This window comes from Choloepus didactylus, chromosome 13 (genome assembly GCF_015220235.1).
Source record: "Choloepus didactylus isolate mChoDid1 chromosome 13, mChoDid1.pri, whole genome shotgun sequence".
Classification (NCBI taxonomy): domain Eukaryota; kingdom Metazoa; phylum Chordata; class Mammalia; order Pilosa; family Megalonychidae; genus Choloepus; species Choloepus didactylus.
Window position 1 is genome coordinate 84,670,778 of NC_051319.1, and position 21,321 is coordinate 84,692,098.

A 21,321-nucleotide genomic window follows, 5' to 3' on the forward strand; every position below is an offset into this window, starting at 1 on the left:
ATACACACACCAATGAGGTCACTGAGGGATTTTATTTGCACTGGTTTTGCTATAAAGTGTTGCTGAGGTAGAGCCAACTGTCCAGGGCTGAACAGGGACAAGGAATACAGGAACCCAAGGAAAGCGGAGCCAGGAGCCTAGGTTGTGATGCAGAGCCTCTCAATCATTCATACAAACAATAAATTGGGCAAAAAACAGAAGGTAGGCAAGGACCGGAGGGGCAGGCAGAGAAGGCTCCAAGGGGTGAGAGGCTGCAGGCCCCTGGGGAATGAAGGGAGTAGAGCTGGTCATGGACCCAGAGTCTCCTTCCCCAGTCCTCTCAGATCAATTTAGGGCATATGGAGCAGAGAGGGTTTCAGCCGGAAGGAATCAAGAAAAGAAAAGACACCCCGCTTTCGAGGGGCTGCTCCTGCACCCCCAACCCCTCCTTTAAGCTGGGGGAGAGGCAGGGGACCTCCTGGGGAGTCCATGGAGCTGGTCCGCTTGAGCCGCAGGCGGGCACGGGCCTGGGCACCCCAGGCCTTGCCCCGAGCTGCAGAGGCCACAAGACACTTCTGGTACTGAACCTAGGGAGAAGGGGAATGTGAGGAGCCAACTATTTTCTGCCCCTGGACTCCCTGAAAGCTTCTGCTGGACAGAGAACTGCCCAAGGCTTCCATCTGATACGAGGCTGATAGTCGGCCACATCTGGAGCCCCTACAGCATTCCCAAATGGCTCAGTAACAAAAATTTGAAACCTGATATTGACTGAGCACTTGAGGACTGGACACTGCACTGAGTATCTTACAGAACTTAATTTGATCCACAATTATTTATGAGATATAATTATCCCCATTTTGTGAATAAGAAAACTGATTCAGAAAGAGTAAATAACTAAGGTCCCATAGCCAGAAAATGGTAGACTTGGGATTCAAACTAGTTCTGTCTGACTCCAGAACCTATACTCTTAACCACACCTACCACTATGTTGCCTCTCCTGGATTGGTCCCAGGCACAGCAGTTTCCTACTCAAGGGGAGAGTCTACAATCCAAACTCCATTCCCAATGCAACTGCCCAATCATCTCTCATTTGAACTATTTCAACAGCCTTCCTACTTCCTCTTGTGTCCTCCAAATCTTTTACCCATAATATAAGTGGTCTTCCTCATCCACAAACCTGCCTTCACTGTCCTGCTCAAAACCTTTCAATGTTCTGTTTGGGGTGATGGAGTTTTAGTAATGGATGGTGGTGATGATAGCACAACATTTAGAAAGTAATTAACATGACTGAATTGTATACTTGAAAATGGTAAAAATGGGAAATGTTATGTTGTAAATATATGTTGCCATAATAAAAGTAATGACCTGGTTTCTGCCACTCTTTCTGTCTTCATCTCTCATTTTATCTCCCCTTGCACTCCAGATACAGATTCTTTCAGATACTCTAATCTACCAACCTCTCTCACCTTCACAGCTGAGATTTCCTATATCTGGCACACCTTCTGCCCCACTCCCCTTCACCTGGCTAACTCCTCCTAGGAACTTCAACTCTCAGTTTCCCATCACCTCTTCCAGGAAGTCTTCCGGAATCCTTGAAGCTAGGTTGGGGCCTTCTGCTCCATCATCCTCTAGGATATAACTTTTTGGCCTGTTCATGAGGGCAAGAGCTGTACCCTCATACCACTGAATTCCAACAGTCAAGTATGTTATAGTGCCTGATACTCTGGAGGCACTCATATTTGTTGAATGAATTAATGAACTGAGCTAACAGAGTACAAATGTCCCACTCTCAAATGCCCACAGATGCCAGGAAGTAACCTAAATGAGACATACAGGAATGGCAATGCCTACCCTGAAGGGGCACAGCCCCTACACAATTCCAGCTGCATGTTGAAATTTATATGTGTGGAACCAATGCCAGAGTCCCTGATATTTTAAGAAAAACAGGAATAACAATTACTACATGAAATGTCCTGGCTTTTAAATATTGACAACTAATTAAAACTTTTTAAAAACAGTGTGAGGGCCAAATGAAACGCAAGTGGGCCAGAGTCAGCCTGGGGATTGCTGGTTTGTGATCTCTGGAGAGGCTGCAGATCCTAAGCCCCAGTCACCAGTACAGAGCAGCTACAGGGCAACCCTCCCCACCCATTCTCACCCCAAACTCACCATGCAGGCAGCCTGCACAGCTTCGGAGAGTGCCCCTGCATGGGGCTGGCACCAGAAGGCTGCACACTGGAAGCTCTGGTGGCCCAGGTCAGCGATAAGGCCAAAGGTGTGTGAGTCGTGGCCAACACCAATGAAGGTCACAAGGCGCACAGGGCACTGCCACAGCGGCTCCTCCTCTGCACCAGCCTCTGCCTGCCCACACCAGGCTCTGGTCACTAGAGGGCCAGGCATTGGCCAGATCCACTGAGCCCTTCCAACAGCAAGCAATGACTCCTCAGCATCCCTACCCTCCCCTCCATAACCCCCAACCTCACCCTCTTCTGGTACCTGAACAGGATGTGCAGTCATGAGAGAGTCAGACACACTGAGCACGGTGGGGACCCAAGTGTCCCGGTCACCCCGAGCAGTGAGGATACCAATGGCCTCGTTCAGCACATCCATGCCTGGGGGACATGCCCACCATGGGGTCTCCCAGCCATAAGGAAAGAAACAGTCTATGGGAAGGGTCTGGGCCCCTTTCACTGATTTGGATTCACAGAGATAAGAATAGGATAGCTGGGGCTTGGCTGAGAATCCTGAGTTAGGAAGGGTGGTACACATCCCAGGCTATAAAGGACCATGAGAACACTCTGAGAAATGCTGGTAGACCTGACTTCACCCACCTTTCCCTTGGCCTATGCAACCCACCTCCTCTAACCCTCAGTCCTCACCCATGGCTTTGGTGACTGGCAGGGTCCCCATGTACAATGCCTCATACTTCTGAGCAGCCTGGCTCACCGCATCCAGCAGCTCCACTGAAATATACACACCAGGTTGGCCTGGGCACTCTCTCAATCACACCCTACCCCCCCTTTATGAGTAAGGCAGGGCCCAGGCCAGAGCTGGAACTATAGAAGGAAGTCCCACAGATGTTCCTCTTCAAATTCAGAACTTGGGACCCCTTATCTACTGGATAAGGATAAGGATATGGATAAGTCCCATATCTCCAGGGAGGTAACAAATAGCCAAGACCCCTTCCCCCATCTTTCACCAAAGCACTCCTAATGCTGCAATGCAGTACCCCTATACCTTGCCGAGGCAGGTCTTCAGGGGAGATGGGGTCTAGAGAACAGCAAGGAGTACCACCACTGACCCCTACTCGCTCTGACAAGATCTGAAACACAATGCAGACAGAATGAGGCACAGGGAGAGGAGAGAATCAAGCTGAGGGGGCCAACCTCACCCTGCCCTGGCCACTATGAAAACTTCACACCTGGCTCCATACCCACATTCCTTACCCCATCCCTGACCCTTACCTGGGCACAGAGTCCATGTAGGACACTGGCGATGGCCTTGGCAGGGACGTCACAGCGAAACACATGGCACTTGAGCATACAGCTGTCTTTGTCACCCGCCACAAAAGCAAAATCCCTGGCAGGGTCAGAGATGGTGCTAGGACAGGGTCAAAGATGGGGCAGGGGCAGAGTGGGTCTGGGGTAGGGGCTAGGCCTGCAGGAGGCTAGAATGTCAGATGAGGGCTATGGCAGGAATGGAGCAGGAAGGTCAGGGTTGGGAGCTCAGGGCGCTTGGCTGTCACTCACCTGTCACTGTTCCAGAAGCATGTGAGAGCACAAGAGAGAGTCAGCCCACCTCTCAGGCTTTTCCCTATTCATCCGTGCTGAGCTAGACCCACCCTCCCCCAACAGGGCTGGACCAGTGCTTGGAAGGCGGTGCTTGGGTCCAATGTCAGAGGATCTGTGTCCAGGGGTTCAAGTACAAGGGGTCAGCATCAGTGGGGAACACAGCCTGCAGAGAGGGGATAAGCAGCTCTTGCTTGAGGGAAAGAGGGGTGTGTAAGGGCCCTCACCGGCCCTTGGAGCTGCCCACACCCCATACACGAATGTGCACCAGAGGCTGGCAGTGGATCAGACTGTGGTCCAGGGGATTCACCAGGCTCATGGCATCTTTCTTCAGGATCATCAGCATGTTTTGGCCCTGCCAAAGATAGAAGTCAGCCAAGAATTCAGGTGAAGATAGTTGTCACTGAAGGCCAGGCAATTCAGGGACAACTACCTCTCCTGGGCCCTGGGTTGAATGCCTCAGAGAACCAGCCAGCTCACCTCACCCCAGGCACCATCTGGGATCTGGCTCCGGCCACGGGTCTGGGCCAGCTGCTGGATACAGTTATTGACTGCGATGCTGCTCTTCCCTGGTGCCAGGTCCTCCTCGGGTACCTCTACCCAGCCCAGAGAGCGAACTGCAAAGCACTATGGGTCAGGGGGAAAGGAGGACCCTGAATAGGGATAGAGTAAGGTGGGAGGTACCACAGACCCCACAAATATAAACACTCCAGGATGTCCTTCTTAGACCCTTGATCACATCTGCTTAGCTCAATCCCACCCCAACCTCTCCCATGGGACATCCCCTCCTCACAACGCTCTGGGCTTACCCTTAAGCCCAAATCACTACCTTAGCCCCTGGCTCCAGGCTCTGGATGTAGGATTCCTCACCATACCAGGACAGGGAGTTACTGGAACAGAACAGAGCTGGTAAGAGGACCACCCTTCCTACAGGGGCACTGGTGGCCCCAAACTACTGGAAGGGCACAGGATATGGGATATAGCTCAGAATATAGTATTCCGAATATAGAGCCAGAGCAGTGCAAGGCCTGGAACATATTTTTTAAATATAACATACAGTATGGCTTAGAACTTGAGGGAACTCAGGACACAGGACCCAGAATATTGAAAAAGGCATGATATAGAATAAGACTCACAAACATGGAGCAGGGTCCAAAATGTGGACCAGGGCCCCAAATGGAGACAAGAGAATCTAGACCACAAGGCAGGAACTCCTATGACAGAGCCCAGGACAATGACCAAGGTCTAGAACATAGTGGATCAGGATCCAGAATACAGAAAGAACAAGTAGCAAAATATAGAGCTTGGAAAAAACTCAAAATACTGGGAGAGTCAAGAACATGGAATAAAGCCAAGAACACAGAACAGAGCCCAAAACATGGGACAGAGCCCAAAACCTGAGATAGAAAGCAAAGCAGACCGTGGGCCCAGCTGCGTCTTTGAGAGCCATGGTGCCCTAAGCCTTTCACTTTGCCTGGCCCATTCCTGTTACCTCCGGTCCAGTGAGCTCTCCAGGCTGGAGAAGGATCTCCCCTTGGGGGGCCGCAGGCCCCATATCCTCTCCATTCCCTGTGGAGAGATTAGATCAATGCAGCAGCAGGCCTAGGTCCATACATGTGCTCAGGCCCCCTTCTCACACTCCACCTACCGTGCCTGGGTCTTCTGAATCTCCTAGCTCCCAGGTCGGGCGTTGCCACTGGGTGCTGCCGCTGGGTACATGCCAATAGTAAGTACCTGCAGCATCGCGGATTTTTCTCCAGCCAGGGGGAAGACCTGACTCCCACTCCAGACTCTGATCCCCCCATAAGTCATCTACAAGAACACGGGGTGAGGGGAAGGACAGCATATTATATGTGGGTTTAGCATAACATCCTGCCATAACCCTACCTCGATCCCAAAGGAGACAGCTTTTAGGCTGGAGGTCCAGGCTCTCCAACCTCGGAGATATCGCGATGCAAAGATAAGGGTTCCTTCATTCCCTGGTCTTCACCCAGAAATGTGTCCCCCCACCCTGTCTTTGAGCTTCGGGGTAGCTTCTCGCAGTCCCTCGTCTCCCCTCAGCTCCCGGTCCTCCCACTGGGACCCTCCGTGCACACCATCGCAGTTGACCAGAATGATGGCCAACATGTAATCCTTGCCCAGCATAGACCCGGCCGCGTCCCCGCCGGCCTTGGCCGGCCAGCACTCTCGGCCCAGGGCGACCTCCGGATCAGCGGCGCCTAAAAGCCCAGCCTCTCTGCGCGGGAGACGGCCGGGACAGCTGGGGCCAACAAACAAGGGGCGGGGCAGAGGCCAGGCGGAAAGGGGAGGGCCTGAGCAGCACCGCCCGCCGAAGGAGTGGCGTCTGTAAACAGGCGGCTGGATCCCCAAGTGGGTGCGTGTTTCGTGCGCGGGGTCGGCATAGGCTCTCACACTCCTGCAGACTCGCGGACACCACGACGCAAATATGAGATCACCAGGCAGCGGAAGGCCAGCCCAGAGGGAACGTGCACTGCGCGCGTATACGCACGAGTGAAATCATCGCGCCCACGTCGCAGGCGCGCGCGCACATGCAGCCTGGGGACCCTGCGGGAGGGGTGACGTAGGAGTTTCTGCGAAGACCAGAATTGTCAGGGCTTGGCGGCCAGGAAAGCACCTTACCCTTTTCAAAAATGTCCCGGAAGTGCCTCTGCCCTTAATGAAGATAGTCATCACTGTGGCATGAGGGAGGCAGGGCTGCGCCTGCGCAATAAGTTCGGCGGGGAAGATGGCGGATGACAAGGTGAGTGAACGTAAAGGGGACCCGAGGTCGGGCGTGGTTTTCACATTCCATGACCTTTTTGGTCCTAGTGAGAGGCGTCACTGGAGCGGCCCAGGGGAGGCTCAGGGGTGCGCCTTGTTTTCCCTAGGGGCGGTCTTTCGCGCAGGTCGCCTGTCTTGATAGTGCGGACTGGGGGGAGCATTATGTGACGCGTGAGGAGCTCGGGATCCCCGAAGTGTCTGTCCTCCTCCCGGGGACCATCACGATCCCGTTACACATTCAAACACATTCCTTCTAATGCACTCGCATCCTGCACGCATTCGCTCCCTTCACACTTTCATGCACAGTTACACTCAGCCCCACTCTCCGATCCCCGAAAGTTCCCTCCTGAAGTTACGATGTTTCCGACATTCAGATCCATATTCAAACGCTCTCTTGCGCACTCACTGAATTTCATACTTATACGTGATCAAAAACCGCCAGGACATTTTCTCAGTCTTGCAAAGTCATTCCCCCTCCCATCCATTCACTCACCCTTTCAGGTTTGTGATAGCTGGTGGGGGGAAGGGGAGGAAGCCCAAGGAGAAATCAGGGTTACCTCCAAATTGTCCAGGGAATTGTCTCAGTCCATTACTTACCATTGATCTGGAAGTTCAGCACCTCCTGCACATTTACTTGTTTGATTCCAAAGCCTGTGCCAGGCCCAGAGACAAAACAGACAAGAAAAACCTGTTACCACTTTCAGGGAGCTTATAGTCTAGTCAATATTTTCCTAATAAATCTAATTGGAGGTTCTCTAGCTGTTCCTGCTGCCTCCCCTACACACTGCTTGCTGTATGCAGTTCCTATAGTGGTAGTTGTAAGTTACTGGTGCAAACCCCATCTATCACCCCTTTCCTGACCCCCATGTGAATTCTGTGCCTTCAATGCCTTTCTTCTTCTACCACTGCCCTCACAGGAAGGGTTTCTAGGAAGTGGTTTCTCAGGCTCACCTAACCCTCCCACCCCACCCCATCCCACCACCCAGCCTCTAATAGACTTGAGCAGGGGGTTGGAGTTGGTCAATCTGCTGGAGCCAACTTCTCCCTTTCCTAGGATTCCCTTCCCAAGCTTAAGGACCTGGCATTTCTCAAGAATCAGCTGGAGCGCCTGCAGCGGCGCGTGGAAGATGAAGTCAACAGTGGTGTTGGCCAGGTAGGGGCTAGCACCCCCCCTTAAGGTTTATTGCCCAACATGCCTTTGAGAGGGTTGAATGGGTTGGTAGAGGTTTATTCAACAGTGATTATTGAGGGTCTCTTCTCAGAACACCTAGGAAAGTTTTCCTGAGAAAATAGCACTTGAGCTGGGATATTAAGTTTACATAAGAGTTAACTAGGTAGAGAGGGGAGAAAAGAACATTCCAGGCAGTTGGAATAGCATATGCAAAGCCCTAATAGTAGGAAGTAGCATGATAAGTAATGAGGGTGACACCAGGTCAGTTTGGCTGGAGTGGGAAGGTGGCGGGGCGGGGGGTGGGGCATCCTATGAAATGAGGCTAGAGAAGCAGGCAGGTCAGATTCCTCAGGGACGTCTCTGTAGTCTTGAGACCGTGGAGTTCTGTATAGTTGGAACCTTCTGACCTCAGAGTTCTGAGATTGTGTGATCAGGACCCTGAGGTTCTTTTTCTGGCTTCAGAACTTTGAGAAAATCTTTGGAGAGAATACCACAATTGTCCAGCATGAGGAGAGGCAGGTGGCGTGTTAGTAGCTCCTGATTAGAGAAGAGAGGGCCTTGTTGAGTCTCCTCTTGTGTTTACCTCCATAGGATGGCTCGCTCCTGTCCTCCCCATTCCTCAAAGGCTTCCTGGCTGGCTATGTGGTAGCTAAACTGAGGGCATCAGCAGTACTGGGCTTTGTCGTGGGCACCTGCACTGGCATCTACACAGCTCAAACATATGCTGTGCCCAATGTGGAGAAAACATTGAGGGACTATCTGCGGTCACTGCGCAAGGGGCCTGACTAGCTCTGGATCCTGTGGGGAAGGCAGGATGAGCAGCTAGGGCCTACAGGCTGAGGCCTTTCAACCACAGGCACCATATTTGGCTTCCCTGTCTGTCACACCTTTGCGGTCTCCACCCTTCCTGCCACCCTCATCCCTGCTTCCCTTCCTGCAGAAGGTAGACAGTGGCTCATCAGTGTGCCCTGTGGACTCCCTAACCCCATCGGATTGGCCCCAAGACTTTGACTTCAAGGGCCACCAACCCCTTCCTCTTCCATCCTTGACTGTGGAGTTTACAACTGACTCTAATCCTCAGTATTCTCTCTGGTGATGTACCACAGCTCCCCCGTCCTTGGAGCTGGCTCCATAACTTGATTTTCCCCAAACGTGTCACACTCCCCACAGGGTCTGGTGTGGGCATGAGTGTAGAAGATGGGGGTATGCCAGGCCTGGGCCGTCACAGGCAGGCACGCTGGACCCTGATGCTACTCCTGTCCACTGCCATGTATGGTGCCCATGCCCCACTGCTGGCACTGTGCCATGTGGATGGCCAGGTGCCCTTCCGGCCCTCCTCAGCCGTGCTACTGACCGAGCTGACCAAGCTGCTGTTGTGCGCTTTCTCCCTCCTGGTGGACTGGCAAGCATGGCCCCGGAGGGCCCTGCCCTTTCGCCATGCTGCCCCCTTCGCAGTATCAGCTCTGCTCTATGGCGCCAACAACAACCTAGTGATCTACCTTCAACGTTACATGGACCCCAGCACCTACCAGGTGCTGAGCAATCTCAAGATTGGAAGCACGGCCCTGTTCTACTGCCTCTGCCTCCGGCACCGCCTCTCTGCTCGCCAGGGGTTAGCACTGCTGCTGCTGATGGCAGCAGGGGCCTGCTATACAGCTGGTGGCCTCCAGGACCCCTGGAACACTCTCCCTGGGCCCCATCCAGCAGCTGCTGCTGGCCCCATGCCCCTGCATATCACTCCCCTGGGACTGCTGCTCCTTCTCCTATACTGCTTCATCTCAGGCTTGTCATCTGTGTACACAGAGCTGCTCATGAAGCGGCAGAAGCTGCCCCTGGCACTTCAGAACCTCTTCGTTTACACTTTCGGTGTGCTCCTGAACCTGGGTCTGCACGCAGGCAGCAGCTCTGGCCCCAGCCTCTTGGAGGGTTTCTCAGGATGGGCAGCTCTCATGGTGCTGAGCCAGGCAGTCAATGGATTGCTCATGTCAGCTGTCATGAAGCATGGCAGCAGCATCACACGCCTTTTTGTTGTATCCTGCTCACTGGTGGTAAACGCTATGCTCTCAGCAGCCCTGCTGCGGCTGCAACTCACAGCCGCCTTCTTCCTGGCCACACTGCTCATTGGCCTGGCTGTGCACCTGTACTATGGCAGCCAGTAGCCTCCTGACCCTGACCCTGTAGTCTGGGCGCCACCATCAGAGCCACCTCCCAGCCCTCTCCTGCCCTCAGCAGCCTGGAAACAAGTGCCTTGTGAGAAAAGCTGGGAAGTGAGAGCAGCTGGCTCAGTCTCTGGAGGTTGGTGAATGAAGGTGTACCCCTGGGAGACTAGAAGAGTGGGTTTTGTTAAGGAACCTCTTAACATCCCCCAAGTCCTTCCAGACTAGGAATTAAAGGAGTCTAAACACCTAGGCCAAAGAATGACCACATCTCTGAAGGGGGGAAGGTTCCATGCCTCATCCTACGTTAATACAGTTTGCTCAGAGGGGGCTGTGGAACCCAGATGGCTTTCCTTGCCTACTCTGGTCACTCCAGCAGAACCCCTATCCCCAAGCCTGTGCTGGCAGCCCAGTACTAGTCCAGCCATGGTGCATGACTTCCCCATAAGGGATATTCACCCCCCACATTCATGCAAGAAGCCCAGTTGCCACGGATTACACAACCATCATCCACGTCGTTCTGCCAAGCTTCCCCAGCTGTAGTGGCACCTGGAAGACTTGCCCCCTGCTTCTCCACCATGCTGCTCCCACACCCAGCCTTTTTCCTGGAAACCCCAGAGAGGGCTGGGGCTTAACTCATCTCAGGGAATGTTGCCCCTGGGCCCTGGCTTAAGCCTACACTCCCAATCTCTGCCCACCCCAAGGGCTTGCTTGAAGCCCACTGCCCCCTCCAAGGCTTCTAGGAGGCACCATCCTTCCCACTCTGGGTTCTGCCCCTGCCTAGCTGTACCACTTCCCAACAGCCTGGGGAAGCTCTACACAGAGTGACCTGGGGCTGGGCACCGCATAGCTCGATCAGTGTCTCTAACCACATAAGCAATAAGGTCTTAATAAAGTGTTCTGGGGGTTGGGTTCTTAAAATTGGCCACGATTGTCCTGTGTCTTCTGTGTTACACAGCTCCACTCAAACATACTTTTGTTCCCCTGAGTATCTTTATTCAAGTAAGTTCTGGACTAGGAGAAAACGTCTCCCAGCTATTGCCAGAGGCATCATTTTCTTTGGGGCCTCCATGGAGCTGGGACTACTCCCTGTCACAGAGCTTTTCAGCTTTCCCTAAAGCAAAAACTTGGGTCCTGGGGAATTTGTAGGTAGTCCTGGGACTGGAAGATGTTGGACCCAGCATGACAAATTGTAGACTCCAAGCTGGAAAACTCTTATGATCCCAATGTAGTTTTATTCTCATTTCTTCCTTTTCCCTCACAGATAATCCTGTTTGTTATCTATTCTCATGGCCAGAGGAGTGCCAGACTCCTGCCCTGGTGATAGAGTACGTGTTGAGCTTTTTAAAAATAGAATCCTGAGACCTACCCCACACCTACTGAAGCAGAATCTTAGGGAGTGGAGGCTGGGAATCTTTATTTTCTTGACAAGCTCCTTAGGTGATTCTGATGCCCTGAAGCTAGCAAACCTCTACTTTCTGCAGTGTAGCGCTATAGCCAGCCAGATATAAATATGAATTCTGGCTCTGCCACTCATTACCTGACTGTCCTTAGGCAATACTTCAACCTCTTTGAGCTTTAGAGCCTTATCTTTGAAATGAGGATCAAATGGCACCTACCAAATAGGGTAACTTGAAAAGGTTAAATGAAATAATGAATGATAGGTGCTATTAATTATCCATGAGGGTTGGGTTGGTTTTTGTGTCCCACCTTCCTCTCCTTCCTCAGACCCTCAAGGATGAGGAGAGAGAGAGGATACTGTCCCTGAAGGATTCCAGATCACTAGGTTTCTCAGCAGAGATCCAGCTTGACTACCTCCTCCCCACCCCCCACCCCAAGTCTGCACCCTGCCGAAGCTGCTGGTTCTGGGCTTGGAGCTCCTGGTTCTGGGTGGCAAGGCTGATGGTGTCTTTCAGGACACCAACCAGTAGGCTGCGGTGACAATGTTCTGCAGTCATGGCCTGTTCCTCCCATAGTCTCCGCCAGGCTCGAAACACCCGTGCCTAGATTCAGAGAGGCCCATCATCCATCTGTGGAACCAGCTCAAGGTCTGCCCTCTGTCCCCACTGACCTGCAGCACATGGCATGCCTGGGCTGTGGTGGCCTGCACGAGCAGGTCGTAGAGAACTACCAGGTCCTGCTCCGCAGTGTCTCACTCTGCCTGAAGGCTGTCCAGCTGGAGTCTCAGCACTATCTGCTCCCGGTGCCATCTCTGTCTCTCCTTGGAGGCCTTCAGTGATAATACATACCCTGATTGAGTGCTGCCTGTGTACCAAGCACTGTGCTAAATACTTCTTGTGTATTATCTCATTATATCCAATAACCATGTGGGGTAGTTGCCATTTTACAGATTTGGAAACTGGATCAGAGAAATGACCCAATTTGCCCAAAATCACATGGATAATGAGGGATACGGCTGAGGTGACACCTTTCAGTAGTTTACCATCATCCTCTGGGTAAAGTCCAATTCCTGAAGCATGGCACACAAGACCTTTGTCTTTGTGGCCTTGCCTCTGACTATTCACCCAATAGGCTTCAGACAGACTGGACAATTTGCAGTTCCTAGAAGCCCTTGTGCCATTCCTTCCCTCTGGACCTTTGCACAAACAGTATTGTCCTTTCTCAGAATACGCCCTTCCCGCCCTTCCATAAAAGTATTTGTTTCTTAATTTGTTCAATCAAGTTATATTTACTGAGTGCCTCTACGATGAGCAAAAACAGCCTTTCTGGAGCTCAGAGTCTGCTGAATTCCCTTGGCTGATATTTTTGTCCTTTAAGTCTCAACTTAGACAACATCTTCTTTGATTAACTCCAGCCTGGGTCAGGTACCCTTTGTTCCCACAAGTCCCTAGATTCCCCATCACAGCAATAAGCACTGGGAAGTACCCCATCTGTCCCCCACATGTCTGTGAGAGCCATGAGAGAGGGTAAAGACCACTCTGTTGTGATTACACTGAATCCCAGACCCCAGCACAGTGCCTGGCCCAATTAGAAGGAACCTACAAGCTCTCTACTTGACTGCTTACCTTCTCTCCAGCCACCAGGACTTTGAGTTGGTCATCTGCCACCACATCTTCCTGCTGTTCTAAATGCTTCAGCTCTTCTTCAATCTGAGTTTGGTGCTGCTCTCGCAGTCTCTGCCTCCGGGCCTGGGCCAGGAAGAACTGCAGGGCCACCTCTGGGACCTGCCAGGCCTCAGTGGGGTCAGCCTAGGCTCAGCCAGAAGCCCAGGCATGCATACAGCTTTGGAACCCAGGGCCTAACTTTTCCAGTAGAACTTCCGTTATCAGAGCTGTTCCCAGAACCTGGGAGATAGGGTAGCCTAGGTAGGCTTGGAGGCAGTGAGAAGATGGGAAGGGATTGACTCTGCCAACAGGTGCCATAGAGGCCCTAAGGATTGCACATCCCTAACCTAATCCAGTAGGAACGTAGCCCCTTCCCATGCACCTCCCTTGGGAACCCAGTAGCCCTTCTGGTCCTTCGTTTGCCAGATGCTCCATATTTCTCCCAGATAAAGGTGTAGGGGCAGGATAAGCAGGAGGTAGATTAGCTGGGTTCTGCAAATCCTACCTCCTCCCTACTGCCCTAACAACTTCCAGTTCCTGGAATGGATGAGATGTTACCCGTTCGTCACAGTTCCTGAGAGGATGCTTTTTGTAGAGACCAGGTTCTAGAGGTGCTGTGCTTCCTGACACTAGAGGAAAATGCAATCAAGCAGGCCAAAGGTAAAAAAGACCCCCCAGCTCCACCCCAAGCCCTGGACCTACCTTGGGGCTCACTCTGGAGGCCTGGGCTGCAGCTTATTGCTGAATCTTTCACCTGCTGAGAAGATATTGGGAGTGGGAATTTCACAGCCTTCTTCCCAGGACAATGTGCGTTAAGCTCAGGACTTTGAAATCAGACAGTTGTGTAGGATCCCAGCTCCTCCTTTCTCAGTTGTATGACCACAGACAGGTGACTAGCTTTTTGAGTCTCCATTTCCTCAACTATATGTTAAGTGATAAAAGTCCCCCAATCAGAAGGTTGTAAAGAGCATGAAATGAGATAATGCACCTAAAGCTCTGAGCAGAGTATCAGGCACATACTCAACAAATGGGAGCTAACATGCCTAATTCCCAAGGCCCAGGTTGCTATAAAGACAAACAAGGAAAGGTAAGAGAAGGACCAGGAGAGGTTGTGGATGGCATGGGTGGGGGTTGGAGGGGAAAGACTTCAGATCCAGCCACCAGCAGCGAATCATGGAAATGGAAGAGAGACATCGTCCCCTTCTGCACAAGAGATGCCATGCATCATAAGGGTATGAAAAGAGCATCATGATAGAAGTCTAAGTACTTGGGTGTGATTGCGCCTCTGCTACCTCTGATTATCCCTATGACTCTGAACACGTCTTTTCTCTGAGCCTCAGTTTGCTCACCTGGAAAGTGAAAACAATGTTTTCTTCTCTGCTTAAAATACTTTAGTGGCTCTTTCTTGACCTTCAAGACAAAGTTCCAACAGCTCAGTGAATTTAAAAAGTCGTGTATGACCTGGCCCCCACTTCCTTCTTCAGTCCTTCTCTCCTAACTCTCTTTCTCTAAAACTCTGTTCTCCAGCAAATTGAGCTGCTTGCAGTCCCCCAAAGAGATCAAGCACTCACTTTGAGACTTTGCCTGACATTTTCTCTGCTTGCAGTGTTCACTCATCTTTGCTGGCTACCTCCTGCAGGAATCACTTCCTCCATGAAATCTTCCTTCTCTCTCTTGCCAAGGCTAACTAAGATGCCCTATAGAACTTTGCATTTTTAGGCTTTTTAGAGCACTAATCATAGAGTTGTAATTATTTATCTCCAGCAGACTGTAAACTCCATGAGGACAGGAATTTTCTGGGGTCTGCACAGCACTGACCACAGCATATAGCAGATGGTCAACGTTTGAGAATGAATAAATCAATAAATCAATGAATGAATGAAGGGACCCTCTCAGAGTACTCTGTAAACAGAAAAGAGGAAGGGTTCCCAAGAGGTTGGCTGAAGAGACCTACTTGTGGTTCTGAGAGAACCCTGGCCTCAGCTTTGGCCTCTCTGAGCATCTGGCTTCCTGGCCGCTGACTCCGGGCTTTTACCACCTACAGAGAGAAGGTATAGTGCAGTCCAGCCATTGCCAGCCCAGGTGCCTCCAACCTCACGTTTCTCACCTGTAGCTCCCGCAGTGTTCAGCCCAGCCCAGCCGGCTGAGCCCACCATCTGTCAGGGTGGCCCCAAGAAGACCTGAACACAGGGTCCTCAGACCAGCCCGGCGGACCTGGGCCTCCTCTACTGTATCCCACAGGGTTGGCGTCACCTGTTTCACCTGCATCCTCCTTCTCACGGCCCCCAGCAGGGCAGCCTGGAGCAAGCTAAGGTCGCTGCCTAGTAATGGAAAACTCAGAGTGAATTCTTCCATTCTCGGAACTCCAAAGTACACTGCCTGTAATACTTTCAGTTTTTATTAATAATACTATTCATAAAAACGGCTTTTACACGTTTGATGGCACTGCGCTGTTTTTCATGGATTGCCTCCTTTTATCCACTCAGCACTCCAATGAGGCAACATCTAATATATCCTACCTCCCCCTACATTTTCCAGATGAGGCAACTGAAGCTCAGAGAGGTCAAGTATCTTCCTAGTGACAGAGCTGAATCCAGCCCAGTCCTGTCTGACACTAAAGACTGTGCCTTTAATCATGATACCAAACTGGTCTGTAAACATTTACATGTCTGTCCCCCACTGCTTTATCCTTCCAGGTATGGACTGCCCCAGCTTATCTTCCTCATTCCACAGGGCCTGGCACAAGGGGAGTTCTTGGAAAATGTTGGCGGAATGAATAGGCATTTTGTTGATTTTGGAGTCAGAGGGCCTGGCTTTCTTTCTTTTTTTAAAAAAAAACTTTTATTACATATGTTTTCAAATATATACAAAGTATAGGAAATCCATCTCTATGAACCTACCATGACCCAGCTCCAACAATTATGAACTTACAGCCATTCTTGTTTGATTTATGCCCTCCACCTGACTTCCCTCATATTATTTTGAAGCAAATCCCTGATAACATTTCAGAGAGGCCTGAGTTTTAATGGGTGTGTGACAATAGGCCTTCCCCTTCCTGACCCTCCATTTCCTCATCTGTAAATTAAATTTGCCTTAGGGAGTTACGAATCAGTCAGTGTAAAAGTGCTGGGTAAGATGTTGAAGGCTTCTGAAGAGTGAAGGGTTGCTGTTACTATCAGCCCAGGCAGTCTAGGACCCCCTGGATCCCAGACCTCCCAGAGAGTCAGACAGTCTCTGGCCTGGAGCTGGGGCTGGGTGGGGGGAGGGTGAGCAAGGTCTAATGCCAGATCCCAAAGCTTAAAAAAAAAATCCCATAACATCCCCTGGAGCACCTTGGGGGTCCAAGCGAAGCAGTAGGCTACTGTAGCTATTTCCTCCCAGGAGCCATGAGACAATCCAGGGCAAAGAACCCTCCACTTCAACAACTGTACCAGCCAGTACCTGCAGCAGGGGGCAGGCTCTGCCAGAGTGGGAGAAGAAGAGAAGGGACGTCTGATGAGGCGTGGGGAAACAAATTCACCAGAATCACACTCCAATGGAAGGGTTGACCATTTCCAGTAACTTCTGCACACCACAGAACAAATTTGCAACATTGTATAGATCTTTATTTTATTATTTTTTATTATAGAGTAAATATATCCTCATGATAAAAATTTAAAGTGTATATCTGACAAAAGACTTTATTCAAAATATATAAAGAGCTCTTACAACTCAATAATAAAATGACAAATAATTTGAACACGGACAGAGGATTTGAATAGACATTTCTCCAAGAAGATATACAAATGGCCAATAAACGTATGTGCAACATCATTAGTCATTAAGGAAGTGCAAATCAAAACCAAGTGAGATATCACTTCACATGCCCTTGGACGGCTATAATAAAAAACAACGGACAATAACAAATGTTGTGAGGATATGGAAAAATTGGAACCCTCATGCATTGCTGGTGGAAATATAAAATTATGCAGTTGCTTTGGAAATCAGTCTGACAGTTCCTCAAAAATATAGAATTACTATATGACCTAGAAATTCCACTCCTAGGTATATCTACCCAAGAGAAATGAAAGCATGTGTCTACACAAAAACTTGTAAATGAATGTTCATAGCAGCATTTATTCATAATAGCCAAAAATGGAAACAACCCAGATGCCCATCAACTGATGAATGGATAAATAAAGTGTGGTATATCCATACAGTGGAATATTATTCAGCAATAAAAAAGAGTGGAGTACTGATGTTACAACATGGATGAATCTTCAAAACATTATGCTAAGAAGCAGCAGCTAGATACAAAAGACCACATATTGTATGATTCCATTTATATGAAATGCCCAGAATAGGAAAATTTATAGAGATAGAAAGTAGATTAGTGTTTGCCTTAGGCTGGGAGTTAGGGGCAGGAATGCATGACAGCAAGTCTTTTTAGGATGATGAAAATGTTTTGGAATTAGATAGTGATGATCAATGAGCAACTTTGTGAATATACTAAAAGCCACTGAATTGTACATTTTTAAAAAGTGAATTTTCTGGTATATGAATTATATTTCAATAAAGCTTTGAAAAACATATTGTTACACACAAAAAAAGAAAGAATAGGCTTTGGAATATTCTAGAATTTAGAGCAATTTTTTTCTTTTTTGTTTTTTTCTAGTTTGATTTTCAGATGCTTTGAATTTGGCAATGTTTTCATAATTTTTAAAATTTTGCAAATTAATTTGACATAGTTATTTTCTGTCACCAGTTCATGTTTTCATAACTTTTGAGCACTGAGTAAGGGATGTAAAGTGGGGCATGAAGAAATGGTTAGGTGGAAATTTCCAATCTTGGTTTTGGACATTTAGGTTCTTTCCATGTTTTCAGTCTGATAGGTCAGAAGAAATGTAAGTGGCTGAAGATGAATTTAAAATGTAAAAATAAAAGGGTAGTAGGAGAAAAACAGGAAAAAAAATCTGAAGACTCAGACAAAAATATTCAAAGGCATTATTTGCAGAACTGCCCCTGGTGCACTTATCGGCATATGAAAAACAGTGGCTGACAATGTTAATGTTCAATTAATAGCTCAACTCACCCTCCACCCAGTTTTCTTTGACCGCATCATCTGCCCACAAAGGGTCTTAGCCTGCCTCTGGGGTGCCCTTACAGTCGGAGTTGAAGAAAAGGGTTGACACTCTGACGCTGCCCTGGGCCTCTACACCCATATTTCAGCCAGCCACATACAATCCACCACCACCCCCCGCCCTCACTCCCAATCAGCAGGTGCTATTGACTCACAGAGCCCCTGGGAGCTGCAGAATCTGCAAGGCCCCTCACCACATTCCCTGAGTCCCAGGCCCCTCGGGGGAGTCAGGCCCTGGGCAGGACATGGTGACAGTGAGCAGAGAGCAGGCCCTGTGAAGGAAGGAGTGGGCTGAGGCCAGAGGCCTAGGGGATGGTGGGTGACAAGTGCTCTCCTAGGCTCACCTGCCCTCACCACCTGCAGCCTGCAGGTACAGCTCTGAGGCAGCTCTTGGGTCAGACACCTCTACTTCACTGGCATCTTCCACCACCCTGGAGAAATGGAGTCTGAGCTCAATTCCTGAGTACCAGGGTTTTGCCCAACCCCCAAGAATCATGCTGGTCCCCAGAGCCTGTAACAATCATCCCAAAGACTCCGGGTTTAGTATATCCCATAAAAGCCTCTCATCTTCCTGATCATAATTTTTCTCCTGTCATCTGTCCAGTGAGGGAAACAGGATAATTGGGATTGCACCCCTTTTACAGATGGAGAAACTACTCAGTGAGATGCACAATATCACCCAGTGTGTTCATGACTGACTTGGGACAAGGGGATGGGGGAGAGAGTTAAAAAGCTTAAGAGGATGAGGTGACAGAAGTGAGAGGGATGGGAATTTAGAACAAAGGGAAGAGGGCGGGAGGGGGTTCTGGGAGCAGCACCAGGCTCTGGAAGCATGAACCCAAGCTCAGAGCTTTCTCCACTTGTGTGGCATTGGGCAGAAACCTCCAAGGGCTTGACATGGGGGACATCAGCCCTGCCTTGAGACAAGTACCCTCTGTCCCTGGTGGGCCCTGGACACTCACAAACCCAGAGGGGGCACATCCAGCACCAACAGGTTCTCGCGCCTGAAGAGAGCAGGTCCTGGGCACTCCCAGTGGGGCTCAGCCGGGATCACACAAGCACAAGACCTGTCACAAACTGAGAAGTTCCCCAGCCTCCAGTGCAACTGATCCTCCCACGGGGAGGGAACCAAGAATTCAGCCATTTCACAGTCAAGGAAAAGGAGACCCTAGAGAGGCAAGACCCCATTGGTGAGTGGCCGAGTAGGGCTAGACCCAGCTCTTCCAGCTCCCTGTAAGTCTCAGGCCTTTTCAGCAGCAACACCTCCCAGGTCCCCTCTCTCCCTGACACAAGACCCTCACCTGCCCCAGGCTGAGAGTACTAAGGATGTGCTCGGAGCCCCTGAGGGGCAGAGCTTCCTCAAATAGCATCTGCAGCAGCTAAAGTGGAGAAAGAGGTTCAGTGGGGAGTGAGAAAGGATTAAATGTTTCCTGAGGGCAAAGTCTGTGCTGGGCCCCATGCCCTCAGGGTTCACGGGGTGCCAGAGAAGTGAGCAGGAGTTTTCAATGACACCAACTGATTGCTAGGGCAGGGGCATGTGAAAGGTTCTGAGGCAGCTGTTTTGAGTTGGAGACATTTTGATGATGCCCCAAAAGCAAAATTGCAGGTTTATCATTATTCTTGTTGCCAAGTATTGTGATATTTGATCTTCGCATGCTACCCTTCCCTGATTTTCACCCCTTCGGCGCCAGCCTCCCCTGACCTCCCAACAGCTGCATCCATTGGCCCTGGAAAAATGCCCTGCATGAACCACAGGGCACTATAGGACCACCAGGGAGGGCACCTACTCCAACTGGCGAGGCAAGGAGAAAGCAAAGATCTCCTGGGACGTACCTGTGGCACGAGCCGGGGTGCTTCTGTTTCCCAGCCCCGGAGCAGCAGGGACACACGGTACCCTCAACTCATGGAGCACAGTTGAGCCTGGACTCGTGCCAGCAGCTCCTGCTCGGCCTCCTGCAGTGACACCCAGGCACATCCCCCTGACTCTGGTGCCCTATCCCAGCCTGCCTTGAGGAAAGGGGTTCATAGGTTGTCAGAACCCCAGGATCCAGGGGCCAGAAGCCTTCCTGCTCCCACTTTCCTATGAGATCCTCCTACCTGAGCAGCATCAGGACCCAGGACTCTGTCAGAGTTCAGGCACAGTTTCTGTGTGCAGGGCTAGGGTCAGCAGTGTCACCCCATCTTCTCTGCCCCCACCGTAACGCCACCCCATCTTTACCTGAGTCTCCAGAGTCCCTGGCTGAAGCAGGCGGAGGCTGGTGGGTCCATCCAGGAGTGTGGGGTCACAGGTCTCCTCAGGACCTGAGATAAGTGGACTTCATGTCACTTCTCCTGATGGAAACTAGGCTTCCAGGACTCTTGAGTCCAGCTCTTGGTTTTTGCCTCAGTTTCTCAAGCTGAGCTGGCCTATCCCTTACCGTCTCCCAAGAGGCTCTCCTAGGCTGCAAGATCTCTGAGTATGAATGTAGGGGAGTTTCTCACCTGATCCCCCACCTAGCTCCACTTCAACCACCACAGTCAGCATAGCCTGTGGATTGAAAAGGACAGAGGGCCAGGAGAGCTGAGCTGCCTGGTTCATATCAGCCCCTGTGATCACTGTCTCTCCCAACTCCATTTCTTCCAAGCTTCTCAGGTTCCCCTCAATAATTCAATAATTCAAGTCCCTGAACTGAGGGCTCTGGACAGGGCCTCTGGACAATAACTTACCAAGGGAGGTACTCTGGTTTGCCAATGCTTCCATTAGGCAAAATACCAGAAATGGATTGGCTTTTATAAAGGGGATTTATTAGGTTACAAATTTACAGTTCTAAGGCCATAAAAAATGTCCATACTAAGGCATCAACAAGAAGATACCTCCATTAAAGCAAGGCCAATGGTGTCCAGAACATCTGTGTCAGCTGAGAAGGCAAGTGACTGGCATCTGCTGATCCTTTGCTCCTGGGTTGTTTTTCAAAATGGCTTTCTCCAAAATGTCTCTGAGTTTCTGTCCTTGTTCCTCTCTCTCAGCTCCTCTGCATCCTTGCTTCTTTCTCCCAGGGCATTTCTCTCTAAGCATCTGGAGGTCCTCTCTTAGCTTCTCTGGGGCAAACCCTGGGCTTCATCTCTTGGCTTAGCATCTCCAAATGTCTTTCTGTCTGCATCTCCAAATGTCTCCAAGCATCAGCGTCTATGTCGGCTCTTGAACTCTCTTAAATACTCCAGTAAACTAATTGAGACCCACCCTGAATGGGCAGAGTCCACACCTCCCTGGAAATAATTCAAT

General features: G+C 50.4%; 3 protein-coding genes across 12 annotated transcripts; 1 reads left to right on the forward strand and 2 right to left on the reverse strand.

Annotated features, from left to right (window-relative positions):
- Nucleotides 1–13: 13 nt before the first annotated feature.
- APBB3 (amyloid beta precursor protein binding family B member 3) lies at nucleotides 14–6,254 on the reverse strand. Of its 10 annotated transcripts, none has more exons than XM_037801149.1 (13): nucleotides 5,864–6,247; nucleotides 5,416–5,579; nucleotides 5,260–5,336; nucleotides 4,597–4,657; nucleotides 4,248–4,394; nucleotides 3,995–4,122; nucleotides 3,729–3,734; nucleotides 3,444–3,558; nucleotides 3,217–3,301; nucleotides 2,859–2,942; nucleotides 2,476–2,591; nucleotides 2,149–2,340; nucleotides 14–566 (listed from the first exon to the last, which is right to left on the reverse strand). In XM_037801149.1, the coding sequence occupies exons 1-13, from the start codon at nucleotides 5,910–5,912 to the stop codon at nucleotides 330–332; spliced, it is 1,461 nt and encodes a 486-aa protein (XP_037657077.1). In that variant the 5' UTR covers nucleotides 5,913–6,247; the 3' UTR covers nucleotides 14–329. The 10 variants fall into 10 exon arrangements, 8 of the variants coding, with proteins under 8 accessions (XP_037657077.1, XP_037657073.1, XP_037657078.1 ...); XM_037801145.1 differs by having other exon boundaries at nucleotides 3,444–3,579; XR_005211355.1 differs by having other exon boundaries at nucleotides 428–566; nucleotides 2,149–2,398; nucleotides 5,864–6,254.
- On the forward strand, nucleotides 6,115–10,801 carry SLC35A4 (solute carrier family 35 member A4). Its single transcript, XM_037801151.1, has 3 exons — nucleotides 6,115–6,528; nucleotides 7,603–7,701; nucleotides 8,311–10,801. The coding sequence occupies exon 3, from the start codon at nucleotides 8,904–8,906 to the stop codon at nucleotides 9,876–9,878; it is 975 nt and encodes a 324-aa protein (XP_037657079.1). The 5' UTR covers nucleotides 6,115–6,528; nucleotides 7,603–7,701; nucleotides 8,311–8,903; the 3' UTR covers nucleotides 9,879–10,801.
- Nucleotides 10,802–11,686: 885 nt separating this feature from the next.
- On the reverse strand, nucleotides 11,687–19,836 carry LOC119507772. The gene is given in 10 exon segments (XM_037800925.1): nucleotides 11,687–11,878; nucleotides 11,947–12,096; nucleotides 12,890–13,060; nucleotides 14,895–14,978; nucleotides 15,048–15,062; nucleotides 15,065–15,261; nucleotides 16,273–16,400; nucleotides 18,404–18,490; nucleotides 19,022–19,227; nucleotides 19,361–19,836. Coding segments are annotated over 10 exon segments (1,299 nt in total). The 5' UTR covers nucleotides 19,430–19,836.
- Between the last annotated feature and the right edge of the window lie 1,485 nt (nucleotides 19,837–21,321).

Excerpts from the sequence above, each read along its gene's own strand:
- APBB3 (XM_037801143.1), bottom strand. The coding sequence starts at position 5,646 with ATGGCAGGATGTTATGCTAAACCCACATATAATATGCTGTCCTTCCCC. Across the intron at positions 4,658-5,259 it reads GAGAGCTCACTGGACCGGAG|TAACTCCCTGTCCTGGTATG; the intron begins GTAACAGGAATG and ends GTTCTGTTCCAG. Across the intron at positions 4,123-4,247 it reads CAGATGGTGCCTGGGGTGAG|GGCCAAAACATGCTGATGAT; the intron begins GTGAGCTGGCTG and ends TATCTTTGGCAG.
- SLC35A4 (XM_037801151.1), top strand. The coding sequence starts at position 8,904 with ATGAGTGTAGAAGATGGGGGTATGCCAGGCCTGGGCCGTCACAGGCAG.